General features: G+C 40.7%; 2 protein-coding genes across 2 annotated transcripts; both read left to right on the top strand.

The window, feature by feature from the left end:
* Positions 1-5,860: 5,860 nt before the first annotated feature.
* srm (spermidine synthase) lies at positions 5,861-8,970 on the top strand. Its single transcript, XM_080496074.1, has 8 exons — positions 5,861-6,045; positions 6,397-6,517; positions 6,622-6,714; positions 6,854-7,007; positions 7,228-7,311; positions 7,440-7,585; positions 7,757-7,879; positions 7,982-8,970. Exons 1-8 carry the CDS (start codon positions 5,915-5,917, stop codon positions 7,997-7,999), a joined length of 870 nt encoding a protein of 289 aa, XP_080352200.1. The 5' UTR covers positions 5,861-5,914; the 3' UTR covers positions 8,000-8,970.
* Positions 8,971-13,303: 4,333 nt separating this feature from the next.
* sst6.1 (somatostatin family member 6.1) lies at positions 13,304-13,933 on the top strand (the record flags this gene model as incomplete). The annotated part of the gene is made up of 2 exons (XM_080496215.1): positions 13,304-13,408; positions 13,706-13,933. 2 exons carry the CDS (start codon positions 13,304-13,306, stop codon positions 13,931-13,933), a joined length of 333 nt encoding a protein of 110 aa, XP_080352341.1.
* Positions 13,934-14,956: the final 1,023 nt, after the last annotated feature.

Raw genomic sequence — 14,956 nt, 5'->3', positions numbered from 1 at the left:
AAGATGATATTCAATACAGAAATCACTACACATTTCTCAAAAAGCTGCAACTGAAATCACCTCTCACAACTTCTCACTTGTACTCACTGAATTCTAATATACATGTGCACTTTTGTATTGTCATTAACCAGCCAACAAGCAAACAGACTGATGTGGAGCCGATGTGTCCATGCTGCCGCCATCTTCAATAGTTCCTCTCTTTTCTTGCGGTGCATTATTTCTATTGAAGAAGTAGGTCTGAAACAAAATGTTTCAAATGTAGAAAATCATCATACATCATATATATAGATAGATAGATGTATAAAGATATATATCACGGGGTGGACACGGGGATAGTCGGCACCAGGCAGCAGCTGCCTGCTCTGTCAGCTCTTTATTCCTGGACTGGAATGTGAAAGTTGGATATGAACATGACAGTCAATTCAGTCTTGCGCCTGGGAAGGGTCAAAGTGCGGCCCACAGTTTTCAGTGAGGACTGAAACTTAAAGTCGGGGAGGTTCTTTTGAACATTGCGCAATGGCCTTATTGGTGCATTCACACACACACCCTGAAACTTGATCAGCAATGGTTTCTTTGGGCTCGTCACCACTGACATCACCAAACTGGATAAACCGCTCCTGCATTCTGCTGCCACTGGTTTAATACAGGACATACGACACGAGGGTCGCGTTACTCGTCTTGGTGGCCAACTCAACAAAAAAAAAGTTTATACAGCGCTAAAGTACAACAGTCATCTCAAGGCACTTTTACAGAAGAAAAGAAAACCCAATAAATCCACATGAGAAAGCATAAGCGATGGTAGAAAGGAAAACCTCTTAACGGGAAGAAGCGTGCAGAACCAGACTCGAAGGTGGAGACTTCCTGCTGCTCTGGTTGGGGTGAAGAAATAAAAAGCGGGGAAAAGCAGAGGCCAGAGACGGCAACACACAGATTGTCATAAATCCACTCGCTGCAGACTGAATGGGTCCCCCCTCTGGCTTTATGGCCTCTGTCATCGCCCACCAACTGCATCTCGGGCCATTCCGAATTTTGCTGGATGTGCCCATTAACACTCAATCCTGACGATTGCGCGGAGGGCCGTCACACTCCGCCAGAAGCTCCAGCTCGTTTTCAGAATCTTCACTTTCATCATGCCCTTGAAATGTCAGCCGTTTCTATCCAAGAAACGTGACGAAACTGACGAGATGTTTCAGGATCTCTCTTTTGTGCCCAACCTTGTCATGTGTTGAACGGCACTGCTCATCCAGCTGAAGATCAATTCTTGTATTTCCAAAAGTTTTTAGACAGTTGTACTTCACAGTAATATTTTTTTTCTCCTGCACAATTCAGTTCACAATTTTTAGATCATTTTCTTGGAACAGTTTTTTTTTTTTTTTTTCCTCCCAGTGTTAACAGTTCCAGGAGACTGGAGTCTCTCCCAACTGCCAGCATACATTCTGGATGCACACATTCCCACCTACAGATCATTTTGTTGCCTGATGAACTCTCAAACACTCACAAGAAATGTTTCCTTCTCACAAAGTTCAAAGCAGATCCAAGTTGTGGGTGACAAATTTGACATGATGCAGTAAACCAAATCTGCTTTGAATTTGTTTTTTTTTTTTAAGTATGGTGTTTTTTGGCAAACGGCCTTAGTTTTGACTTTTACTTGCAGCCTTTTGCCACGGGTACCAGATGGAGTGTGAAATGTAACACTTTTTCTTGAAAACCACTTCTTCATCTGCTGTGATCTGAACTTTTTTTTTTCATTTTGGTCAAAAATACCAGTCAAATGGGTTTTAAAAAAAAATATAGATATATATTATGCTTACATCTTCAGATGTTTCCCCTTCATTCACTTTACTATATATTCTCTATCCTAAAATGTATAAATTATGTATTTCAAGAAAGATAAACTGCAGCGCAGTGTGAACCGCAGGATAATCTCCTTCATGTCTCTTTAGCCTTGGTAGTTTGTTCTGTGAAGATTTTATTCTCTCTATTTTTGCAGGAGCCCGCTGACTTTTTCACACCCTCCATCCAACGCGGGTCCTCGCACATGGCACGACAAAGTAGCGGCAGCGTATTAATCAAGCTTCATACCAACTGTGTGGCTGCCGCACAATGATGATCAAAACGAGTGGTGGTGTCCAACGAGAAAGTAACAGTTCTGTGAAGAATAATGACACGGACAATCACTTTCTCAACATCATTTAGCATCTGAGCGTCTGAATAAGTGGGTGGAAAGCAGCTGGAGGAGACGAAAATAGATGGGACAAAAGTTCTGGATATAAAAGAAGTTTGAACATGTGATTGTAGAAGATAAAAGTTGAGAGGACGTCTGCAAGTGGGGTCACAAAGTGGATGCTGAAGATGAAATCGGCATGTGACAGAAGCAAAACAAATGGATGTTCAACAGGATGTACAGACATTTAAGGATTAAGGTAGAATCAATCAATCAATCAATTAAGTCAGTCAATCAGAAATGGGAAAGATTAAAATGAAGGAAATCTTCAGTGAGACGTACACATGGCCTCGTATTTTTTTAAATAGATTATGGTCACACCTGAGAGTGGCGGGTAACGCTCACAGTGAGAATACCCCTTGTTTAAGTACAGCCTGATTCGAGGACAACTCGCCCACGAATGAAATCTCAGAATGTTTTTGAGAAAATAAATCCTGTATTGATATTTTAGATATGTTTCATATATCTAGTAAATGTCTATATATATTTAGTATAGTATCATATGGCTTTTTATTCTTGCGAAGAATGGCCGTTGCGCACATGACGCCTACTATATGAGGAGTTTTCACACGGTTCAAAAGCATACTTTTGAGGTCAACTGGTGACTCTATTAAAATTGTCCCTGAATGTGAATGCATGATTACCTGTTTGATCTATTTTGTAGATGGACGTATTAATCATGAACCTATTCATGGTCAAATACATTACGGAGTACAAATCTCTTACATTCATATAAGATAAATCAATGACGGTGTGGCTTCACAATAATCAAGCGTGATCATTGATCTTGGTTTCCATTTTTGTGTTCATTCTAATGTTTGATATTCTGTTTTTTTCTTTATATTTTGTGTGGTTCTTACAATTTTTTTTTTTTTTTAAAGGGAGTACTTGTCTGTATGCATTTTCTCTTTATTCTCATTGGAGAAATATTTATTTTTTTGTATTTAGGTTGCCATATTTAAAACAGGCCGGTGAAAACGGATAAAAGTTTAAAAACCCAAAGTTTGGGTTTATCATTAAACCAATAAGACAGTCCCCTTGCTGACGCTGGTTTTTGTTTTCAGCAGAAACAATAAATTTATCCCAGAGGCGGTTATGATTCAGCAAACATGTTGTCCAGCAGTCAAATAAATTACATGGAAATGCTCTAAAACAAAACATGAACAGAGGCCTTATTCAAAAAAGAAAAACAAAAGTAGCTTGTTCATGACTTTTTTTTTCTCCCGAGGAAAACTAGATCTTTAGATATGAGCAAAGAGCTCCATTGTGTTTTCTATCAGGGAAACGTTCTCTCTCATTCATGCTGTGCTCTACTGGGGAAGCAGCATTAATTTGCATGACAAAGACAGCACGAATAAAACCAGCAGGCTTAAAAATGATCAATACCATGGAGTTCATTTGCTTGCCACGGACATAGACAACAGGTCAAAAATTAATATCTTTTACTTATTTGTTTTGAATGGCCATAAAAATAAAAAAAATCTGTATGTGCCTGCTGATAACAGCTTCACACTAAGCAACTCAAAAGGTTATGAACCATAACTCACAGCAAGATTTCAAGGACCTTCAAATAAGAATTGTTCAATTGCTTAAATCTATAGAAAAATATAATCTTCTCAAAGGCTTAATCCACAGATCAAATGTTGACTGTACATCCTAAAATGGGGTAATTTAGTAAGATGTGTAGTCTTCCTATTTGGAGACACTCAAATTGACTCCAAAAGCACAATGCAAAACTCTGAAATAGGTAAAACAAAACAAAGAAGTTTACTGTTTATGAGTTCACTAACCTGCACTTTTGTTCATTGAGAATCTTGTGATCAACTGCACTGTGATTTAATTTTCTGATGAGTGAAAGTCTATTTTGAGAAATCACATGTCACTGGGGTCTTTTGTGTCCTAAAGACCGTATATCTCCTCTCAAGCCTCAGCATTGTGGGCAAACATATCAAGTTGTAGCAAGAAGATAAGACAAGATTAGTTCCATACGAATCATGTGAGCCTGCCTGCAAGTTGTCCTCTCCATGTACAATAGTCTGTTTCTGACAACCACCATGTTTGTGTTTGGTTAAATGCACAAAGTCAAAAGGATAAATACATCAAGAGCAACTGTGGTGAGCAGAATTGTACCTGCATTTGGCATACCTGATTCCAGCTCCAGTTCTAGTGTGCATTGGGAAATGTTCAATTGTCTCATCTATAAGCTCATATATAGCTGACTGAACCTTCCTGAGAACATTCTTCACAATACCTTTTTGGCAGCACTCAAAACTTCTATCTCCATTTTGTAGAATGGCTGAAGACCAATATTTTTTTTTTATGACTTAGTGCTTCAGAAAATTCTTCCCCCAGTTTATTTAGGTATCTGACAACATATTGTGATGGTGGCTTTCCACACAATGAAGCTCTTTAAAAGTTATTTGATGCCGCAAGACACGGATCCCAAATATGAAAGAGAATCTAGTGCAGAAAATGAAAGAAAAGAAACACCTTGAACATGTTGCGGAATGATTCTCAAGAGTTCACATTAGATTATTATCGATCCCAGATAACTTGAACAGACAGCAAAGCACCTTTTCAAACAGGCTGCTTCAGCTATGCTGACACGAGAACCACAAGAGAAGATATATTCTCCCAAATGCAATAACCCTACTTTTTTTTTTAACTGTCATGACTTTTAACATTATAGTCCACCCACTGACGTTGATATCAGAGTATAATAATAATTTTCTACGTTGTATATTGCACATATGTGCACTGATCATTGTAACTTCTTTCAATTTCATTTCTATTTTTGAGTCATTTCTTCTATGCACATTTCATTTCTGTGTACAGCTTCCAGCATCTGGAACCTGGAGTGTGAATGTGGGTATGTGTGCTGTTCAATTAAATTAAATTCACTTATATTTCTGTGGCAAACAAAATACAAGTCATTCGAAAGGCACTTTCACAAAGAAAAATCAAACAATTCTACATGAGCAAACATAAATGACCGTAAGAAGAAAATACACTCCCTTCTAGCAAGGATAAACCTGCAGAATCAGACTCACAGTGGAGACAAAAGGAGAAGACAGAAAGACAGATTCAAACTCTCCTTCGGGGAGGGGGAGGGATTCAAACTCTGCACTGCACAAGATACAAGCAGCATAGAGACCGGATGGATGGATGGATGGATGGATGGATGAACTTCAACCAGGTGATTTCATTCACTTTTTGCAAGCACAGAAAGTAAACAACTGTTTGATAAAGACATTAAATACTACATTTGTTTGCGTGTTGTTGGGTTGTGTACATTGCTGTTGTTGTTTTTTTTGTACAGCTGAGAGTTAGGATTTAGATTTCGTTTGTAGATTTTTTTTAAATTTTTTATTAGTGCTTCTTTTTCCATGCTCGGTGGTCTTGGTGTGTTATTTAAAGCTGCACTTTGCGCATGCGCACCGACGCCCCGTCGTGTTTTAGCTTCACGTGGGCTCTGGCTAACAGGGCGGTGCTGCCAGTGAAGTCAACCAAAACGACCACGGACCGGTACAATCCTGTAATCCTATTGGCTGATACGGCTGCGAGGCGGACACGTCAGCAGCGGCCCATTGGTTATAACTGGAGGCAGCAAGTTGCCCTGCGCGGTAACGGCTTTGTGGTAACTTCCAAACACGTTACTCTTCTGTTACTTTGTGGCTGCGAGCAGCTGAGATGGACCAGATTAAGGATGGGTGGTTCACCGAGTCCTGCACTCTGTGGCCGGGCCAGGCCATGAGCCTCCAGGTGGAGGAGGTCCTCTACCACAAGAAGTCCAAGTTTCAGGATGTTATGGTCTTCAAGAGGTGAGTGCGTTAGCCGCTAGCTGTTAGCACCGAGGAGCAACACAAGGCTCCTGGTCTCTCCCTCTGGGTCTACATGTGACTCCTCGCGTTGTCTCAGACAGGCTCAGCTGGCCGGCACAGATCGGTACACGAATCGGTACAGCTCCGACTGAATGACATAGTTAGTTACAGTTAATGCGAGTTAACGCAAATCAATGGAGCTATATTTTTACGATTGTTTTTTTTTTTTTTTTTACGATAGGAAGACAACGTGTTGGAGAATCTGCCTCCTGTGTAGCTTTTAGGTGTTTATCTACAGAGTGTGTAAGCTGGGCCTCACGCCGTTCTTTTTGCTGAATCATTACTTTCTAGTAAAACCTATGGGAATGTGTTGGTGCTGGATGGAGTGATCCAGTGCACAGAGAGAGATGAGTTTGCCTATCAAGAAATGATTGCCTACCTTCCTCTGTGCAGCCACCCATGCCCCAAGAAGGTAATAATAAAAAAAAAAATAAACAACATGAAACTGCGTGATGAGTAAATATTTGTCCCAAGACTCAGCAATGCTTCTCTCTCCTTTCATTTCTTTTACCCAAGGTGTTAATTATTGGTGGAGGTGATGGAGGCGTGCTCAGGGAGGTGGTGAAGAATCCGTTGGTGGAGTCGGTGGTCCTCTGTGAGATAGATGAGGTGGGAGCAACAAGACTGACACTGATTGAGTGAATATTCTCCATAGAGGGATACACAATCTGATTTTCTCCTCATTACTGTAACTGAATAGCAGGGATATTGGTCGCAGCACTCGCCACTCACATCTGCCTCTCTGCAGGACGTCATTAACGTATCAAAGAAGTACCTCCCAGGGATGGCCAAAGGATTCTTCAGCCCCAAGCTCACTCTCCATGTTGGAGACGGCTTTGAATTCATGAAGCAGAACCAGGATGCCTTCGACATCATTATAACAGATTCCTCAGACCCAGTCGGTTGGTGGCATTTTTTTGTGTGACTATTCTCCTTTTTTTATTAATTTTTTATTAGACTTAACCATGCACTCAATAATGAGCTGCTGTTCTTTCCCATAAGTTACCGGCATTATGTTTCAGCAATTCCATATTTTTTTTCAGCTCAAAGTTTAAAACCTCTGACATCAGAACAGTTTTATTCCGAGTCTTAACTCATTTTCATGCGTCTTTGTTGTTGCAGGACCTGCTGAGAGTTTGTTTAAGGAGTCTTACTATCAGCTGATGAAGGCAGCATTGAGAAGTGGGGGGATTCTTTGCTCTCAAGGTAACTCCAAAGTTGTGCGTTCAAAGTTAAAGGCTGGAATTAACAGCATGCAGTTTAGCAAGGACTTGATTATTTCCACATTGACTCAACATGCTTTTCTTTTTCTCTTGCTTATATCGTTTCTACAGGGGAGTGTCAGTGGCTCCATTTGGAGCTGATAAAGGAGATGCAAACCTTCTGCAAGACCCTATTCCCTGTGGTTGACTATGCCTACAGCACCATCCCCACGTACCCCAGTGGCCAAATTGGCTTCATGCTCTGCAGTAAAAATCCTGTAAGTGCGCTTGTCGTCCATTTGTGATCCATTAGACAGCCGGCTGTTTTTGGACCACCTCCCAAGGACTTTTAAGTTTATTTTTGTACCTTTCTACAGCGCAGTAATTCTTCTCTTTGTTCAGTAATAAAACTGAAGTCACTCGTGTCTCTCTCTTCATTTTCCAACTAGGAGACAAATTTCAAGGAACCAGTGAAGGCACTGACACAAGAAGAAATGGAAAATATGAATCTAAAATATTACAATCCTGAAATCCACAAAGCTTCATTTGTCCTCCCAGAGTTTGCAAGAAAGGTATGTGAATATTTGATTGGTACCCATTTGGTGCTCGAGAGAAATTAACTTTTGCAGATGTTATTGCTATTTTCTACTCAGCATCTTCTTGGCTGTTGGCAGGTCCTCAATGAAGCGTGACCAGCACCGACAGGCCCTCATTGTCTCCACCTGACCCTCAACCCACAGTGAACCTTGTCCTCCACCTCCTGTAACATAGTTCAGCATCACCCAAAAGAGGGAGCGTAATTGATGGGACATTGCTGAATTACTCAGATGAACCAAAAGTTTGGTTTTTCTTCTAACCTTTCATAATATCCTGATAAGTTATTGTCGTGGTCTGCTTTGTTTTTCCAATTTTACTCTGTAAATCTGTTATATCAGAATGTTATGAACAAAGTGATGCACAAATCCGAGTGGGTAGAGCATCAACATCATCACACCTGACGTCACTTTGTTTTATCTAAGTCATACATGTTGCATACCATATAGTTTTAAGTATATGTACTTTGTCAGTAATATAATGCTGCACATTTATTTGTAATGTTCCAGCATCTGCTTGTGCTCAATGGAAAGTTGGCAGTTGCCATTTGCCACGGCCGCTAATTCAGAATACTGATCCCTCTGCTAACCATGAACCCTACAGTGCCTGATCGAAGTTGTTAAAAAAGAAAACTAGTCCTTTTCATGGCAGTGTCCTCAGGAGTTGACTAAACGATCCTGTTAAAAATATCATTGAGTGACAATGAAGTCGATTTTAAAGTTGTCATTTTAGGATGGTAAAATGCATATTAAGTAAAATACATAGAGTGAAGAAATTAATGCAACGCCAGGTGTGTTGAGGTGTGAATTTTTTTTTTAATGCAAATATACCTCGCAGTGTTGGGTATTGACCACTGGTGGTAGTTAACTTGTACTGCACTCGGCCTGCTGTTGAGTCTTACTGCAGGACGAGGGTCATTTCTCTCAATGGAAAGCCAGTGTTTCAGTGTGGTTTGTTTGTTCTAGACCGAACTGTTCGTGGAGTCCACGTTGCGTCTTTATTGGGACATGTCATACCTAAGCAATGCATTTGTTTTTATAAGAAATATGAACTGTAATAAATTGGTAACACCAAAGGGATATCTGTGTGTCGGTGCATTTGTTTACATGAATACAAGAATTGGCCCAGAGAAGGATTTTACAAAAGGCCAGTCCTTAAAAAAGATTCTGGTAAGATTTGACTAAAACTGAGAGCACGGGTCTGTGATTTTCCCTAGTGTTCATGGGTTATTTCTGTGTTCTCACTTCTTTCAAGCCAAGGTTGTACTTGGGTTAATGGTTTACTCTCAGGCAATGTTCAACCTTGTGTAGCATTCCCCTGCTCTTTACTAAACTTTGCATTGGGGGCTCAGTGAGTGAGTGAATCACTCACTTTAGCACTTAAAATAAAAAAGGGAAAACATGCTGAACTGCAGTTGCACTGTACAAAAATGCAAAGTGAATGGACACAAGGAATCTCCTTGGTAAAGATCATTGTTTCTTCTTGGCACAATTTCAAACAGCTTTTGAAGATCCTCCTCAGGGAGGTTCCAATCGTCTTGTGTTTATAGCCTTCATGAAACTCCCGTTTCTTTGTGTAGCTTGAGATAAAGTCCCACCCCATTGAGACAGACCCTTTGTGGGGGCTGCACTCTTCCAGGACTCCCTTGTCTTTACACTGAGGATGGTTCTTGATATTGGCTGTATGTTGAGGGTCGCTGTTTTCGGTTGCGGAACATTTTTTGAAGTCTTATCATATTCAGATTTTTACATCACGATGTACAAGTGGCATCTTTTCCCATACATGCCTACAAGCCTTAGACAGAGCTGACTGTACATTACACAATATTCAACAAAGTTGTGAGTGGCACCAAGTGAAATGCATGATTATTATTTAGGTGGGATTTTTATCTGCCAAGAACTTAGATCATTGAAGGAGGAAATGATATGCAACTGTAAAAAGAATATATATATATTTTTTTTTTTTGGGGGGAGTAGTTGGATAGGTTCACAAATGACACTGGGAAGGTAGACCTTTTTCCATTCAAAAGGGGCCCAGATGCTTCCAACCTTTTAGATTTCTCTTCTCTCTTGTGTGACAGCTGATAAAATGTATCGAGGAGCTAAATTGTAGCAGGAATTCCTCCATATGCACTTTATTTTGTTTGTTTTTTGCAGCAAACCTCAAGAATGCATCTTGTTTTTGTTTATTCAAGCTCCACTTGAGTACATTTGCAAGTGAACCAACACCTACTTTATTCAAGCAGATTCGGCTGTCATTTCAGTGCGGTTGGTACCAAAGTTGTGAATACACCTTGTACTGCCTGAAGGTGTGCTGCGTGAACTGGTTGCTTTTCTGCTACGGGTTGGTGAACTGTTCTGGTCGTACCACACCCTTTGAACACTGGTGGCAAAATAACAGAAGATGGATGGATGGTAACTTTGAAAAGAACGATGTGTGACGGCAAAAAAATCAGTCCAACTGTGCTGGAGGACAAAATGAAAAAGTGAAGCTGTTTTAATGGGTCTCTTTCCAATACTCTGTAATGGTTGTGGGTAATTCATCTTCCAAAGGCAGTAATGCTGAGGATTGCCAAGCCATAGGTCGAACTCATTCCTGCCCATTATTAATATATCTCCTAATAAAATGTGGTACGTTACTTTCTCTGTTTGATGAGCTTCACGTTCCTGTTTGCATCAGTCAAATGCTTGATTTTTGTCTGGCAATGGTGATACAAGTTGTTGTCGTTCAACTCGGCTATCAATTATCCACAAACTAAATGTTTTTCATCGATTCCCCTAAATGAGTCTTTAGATACTTAAGTCTCATCAAAAATCCCCACATTTAACTTCTATCTTTCCTCTACTGTTCATTGCATTGTAACAATAAACTGCTGGTGCCAGTAAGAGTGGCGAGACTGTGCAGTGTCAGTATTCAAGCACAGGGTGGCATCCTTGACTCTGCAATGTTTCAGCCAGCCCGAGCTATTGTAGCACGAAAAAGGAGAACTCATTCATATGCATTTTGTTCATATTCTTTGAATTGAAATGAAAAGCCTGCTGGACTGCAGTGAATTGCTCAGTCAGTAATCCCGCTCTGCGAGGGGTCGCTGCAACACTATTGCTGTTCAGTTGCATCAACATTGTGTGTCAATCCTCACTGGTTTTCTAATAAAATATAAGCAACTTGTAACATGTGGTACACACTCTGTGTTACACAGCTTTTATCATCTGTTGCAAGGCAAGTTTATTTTGGAGAGCACCATTCATACATGTTACTGGAGCTTCACACAAAGCAATACTTCAAGGCTGTTTTTCCTGTAATAAGGAAAATGAAACATGTCTCCTCTGGTTTACAATAACACCACTGAACAATTAACCATAAATATTTAATTTGATGTTTCTGTATTTTAATAATGACATCTTATGTAAGTCTGATTTAAATGTGTTCAGTGCACTTCAAATGGACGCACCAACGTGTCTAGATCTGACTTGATCGTATAACTTCAGCATGGAGTCCTGAGGTTATCAGTGAGTCAGTGTTCCCCAGTGAACACTTTCATGCACGATGTCAAGGTGGCGCTGGATCATACTACGGCAGATGGAGAGAAAATACAGACTTCTACACACATTAGTACAATCTGAGAGCAGCAGGCCCGACTGCAGATACCTCCGAGGCAGCCCGTTGTTGTAGATTCTTCAAACACATTGAACTGCCAGTGAAACCGTATCAGCAAGTTGTCAAATCTTTGGATTGGCTTTGAGGCCCCTCTTCAGATCAGAGGAAAACACCCCAAAAACTGTTGTGGAAGCGTGACAAATCCATTGGAACATATCAAATGAGACGTATGGGAATGCCAGTTCTGTATGTTCCTTGCCAGCAGCAGCTCAGTAAACCCCGTAAACACTGCTAATTGTGCTATTTCAGCCATATGTCTGGGAGGTTGATGGCAGAACTTCAGACATTTCAGAGTGGCTCCACTCAACATTAATGGTTTTATACTGTAATCAACTCCACTCAGATTTGGAGGTTCCCTTGTGATTAACTGGATTCACTGGTGTTATTCAGCAACAAATATAAAATGTATTAGTCATATTTACAACACATTTTTATGCCAAATGTAACCTGTCAACCCAAAATCATCCAGTTGTAACTAAAGTTGTATTTGTTGTAAAGAGAGCAAAGCATAGTTTAATGTTATTTCTTTGCTGAGAACAAAGCTAATTTAACCACTTTGAATACAAACTCTGAGTGAGGAAAGGTTTCCTCACCTTCTGATACTAAACCGCGTCTTCAGCCTTAAGTGGAATATGAATAATTTTCAGTTCTTAGTATCTGTAGGATGAGATTCCATATACAAGCATGAATTTTAGGAAACCAAAATATTGAATAAACAATATTTAAAAAAACAAAAAAAACAAGCAGCAGTGTTTTGCTCTGAAATACAGCAGTGATATTCAGTCTAGTGTTTTCTGAATATGGTATCAAACAAGGTGAGCGATGTGCTCTGTCTCACATACAGCTCCACATTGCCAGACAATTGCTTATGCTTTTTATAGCCGCTGTGTTTACTGCAGCAGATTAGGTGATGTGCATTTCCTGAGGACCCCTCACCAAGCTTCAGGGAGTGTCAGACTGTTCAATTGTAGTATTTGACACCTGTAATCAGATGTCAAGGAGACAAACAGAAGCACTATGGCAGCAATCAGATGTGGCCTGAAGTAAAACAAACACTGTCCAGTGTTGATAGTGAAAGGTACTCGAGCTCATGCTCAATTTGCATTTCTTTTGGACTTCTTGATTGCTGCTGAGAGTGAAATTTGACAATTTGTTCTAAGTATCAAGGTTTGGATAGAGGTGGTTCATGAGTCGTGAAATTGTCCTTCTACCAGTAAAGGGAATTGTTAGGGCTGTCTCTCACACCTATCAATGCATTGATGCCAAAAATCTGGTTGCTGACGCCGACGGCCGCAGATATTTCCTGAATGAATCGAGCGTATCCACCTCACAATTTGTGAAAAAGGGTTAACTTTTAAATGCTTCCAATTGTTGTGTCCTGACCCCCTCGTCTCTTCCCTCCTCCTTCATGCTCACGCTCACACACACCCCCACAACATGCACACATACACCCTCCGCCCTCCGTCATACACCCACCACCCTCTACGTCAGTGGCAGACCAGGGGAGAGGCGTATAAAAGAGTGAGGGACTTTGGTGGAGGAGCAGAAGAAACACCTCTGGTTTCCAGACCTTATGAGCTGCTGCCTCCAACTGCGCTGCACTTTCTCCACCAGTCTCCTCTGGATCTCTGGCTGAGCTGCTCAGGCTTTCGCTCCACACTCTCTCTTTCACACACTGCTGTCTTTGCCAGCCTCCTGCTCCTGTGACTGTAGCCCTGGCCGGTCACCTGCTCACCTGTCACAGCATGCAACTCCTGGTGGTTTTAGCAGCTCTCATGGGGATCCTGTTCAGCGTTAGAGCAGCTGCCGTGCTTCCTGTGGAGGATAGGAGCTCCATCCATATGAACAGGGTGAGGCGATTATCATTGTTTATTTGCAGTTCATTGGAAGTTTCTGTATAAATCCAGCTGGATTTTTTTTTAATATGAAAAAATATGTGTTGTGGGAAAGTAATTTCAATAATTAGCTTTCACTCAAAAAATAATTCTGATATTTTTGGAAATCGTATTTGAATTTGAAGATGTTGGTGTTCACACCATTGCAGCTAAGAAAAGAAAATTGAGCTCCACTGTAATTTGTAAAATTCACATTTCCTTTCTTCTCGTCTCTAAACTAACACGCTCTCTTCCTTTCTGATCACCGGACAGGAGCTGAGCAAAGAGCGTAAGGAGCTGATCCTGAAGCTGGTGTCTGGCTTGCTGGATGGAGCCCTGGACACCAACATGCTGCCGGGGGAGGCGGCGCCTTTAGATCTGGAGGAGCCGCTGGAGTCTCGTCTGGAGGAGAGGGCCTTGTACAACAGGCTATCACTGCCTCAGCGTGACCGCAAAGCCCCCTGTAAAAACTTCTTTTGGAAAACTTTCACCTCCTGCTAACAGTGCCACAAAACCACCCCGGCTCTGCCTGCCTCCCAATGCCTCTAACCCCTCCGTCCCCGTCCCCGTCCCCGTCCCAGCTACATGAACTGTGGTGGACCTCAGCTGTACATATCATCTACACCTGTCAGTCATGTGCCATCGATGAACTTCACTGAGACAGTGTGTCTGTTTAAATATTCATAATTTATTAAACTATTTATGTATACTATATATGTATTTATGTATGTAACTGTTTCTTTCAGGGTCAATAAAGCATGGATAGACTATTTAAGATGGTAACAAAAGAAAATTGCTTTTGTAGATTGTTTGACAAACACAGACAGTCATGTTTTCCACCTGCTTCTACAATATAAATGCAAAGTTACATGTCTTGCAAATATTATGGCTGTATTTTTCTTTGTGACTTGAAACACCTACTTCACAAATATATATTTTTATCCCCCAGAAACTGAGCTGCGGTCGTGAATTGCACAGAGTGGACTCACACGCTGGCTTCATTCAAAGCCAATAAATCAGTGTATCTAATATTTCCAGTCTTTTTGGTTTGTCAGCATAGCACCAAAAGGAGAAGAAATATATTCTGCTCCATGCATCAAATTATTTTTACCAATTTTATGTTGAAGTGCCCATGAGTACGGTAAATGGCTTATGCAATAAAAAAAAAAATATAGTAACTTAATTCAGACAAATTCATATTATACCAAATGTTTTAAGAATATAAAGTATTGAATTTGAGAGTCTGCCAATGATGTACGAGAATTGCACATGCATGATTTATCAGTTGCCGAACTGTGTTCCTTATTAATTCCTCGTCACAGATTGAGGAAGCTGTTTCAGTGACTTATCACAAGCTGTAAAACATGTCAGTGAATCGGGGAACTAAATAAATCAGGAGCTCTGCCCTCTATTCAGCGTGTGCTGTCACTCGATGGCCGTTAGCAGTGACAGTGCACTAGCGGCCTGGAAAGTGGGAAAGCTGCTGCACAATGTAACCATAAAAATAAAACATTTGACAGCAAA

Source organism: Blennius ocellaris (genome assembly GCF_963422515.1).
Source record: "Blennius ocellaris genome assembly, chromosome: 5".
Lineage (NCBI taxonomy): Eukaryota > Metazoa > Chordata > Actinopteri > Blenniiformes > Blenniidae > Blennius > Blennius ocellaris.
The sequence above is the reverse complement of the archived record's forward strand: the minus strand, read 5'-3'. Positions and strand labels throughout refer to the sequence as shown.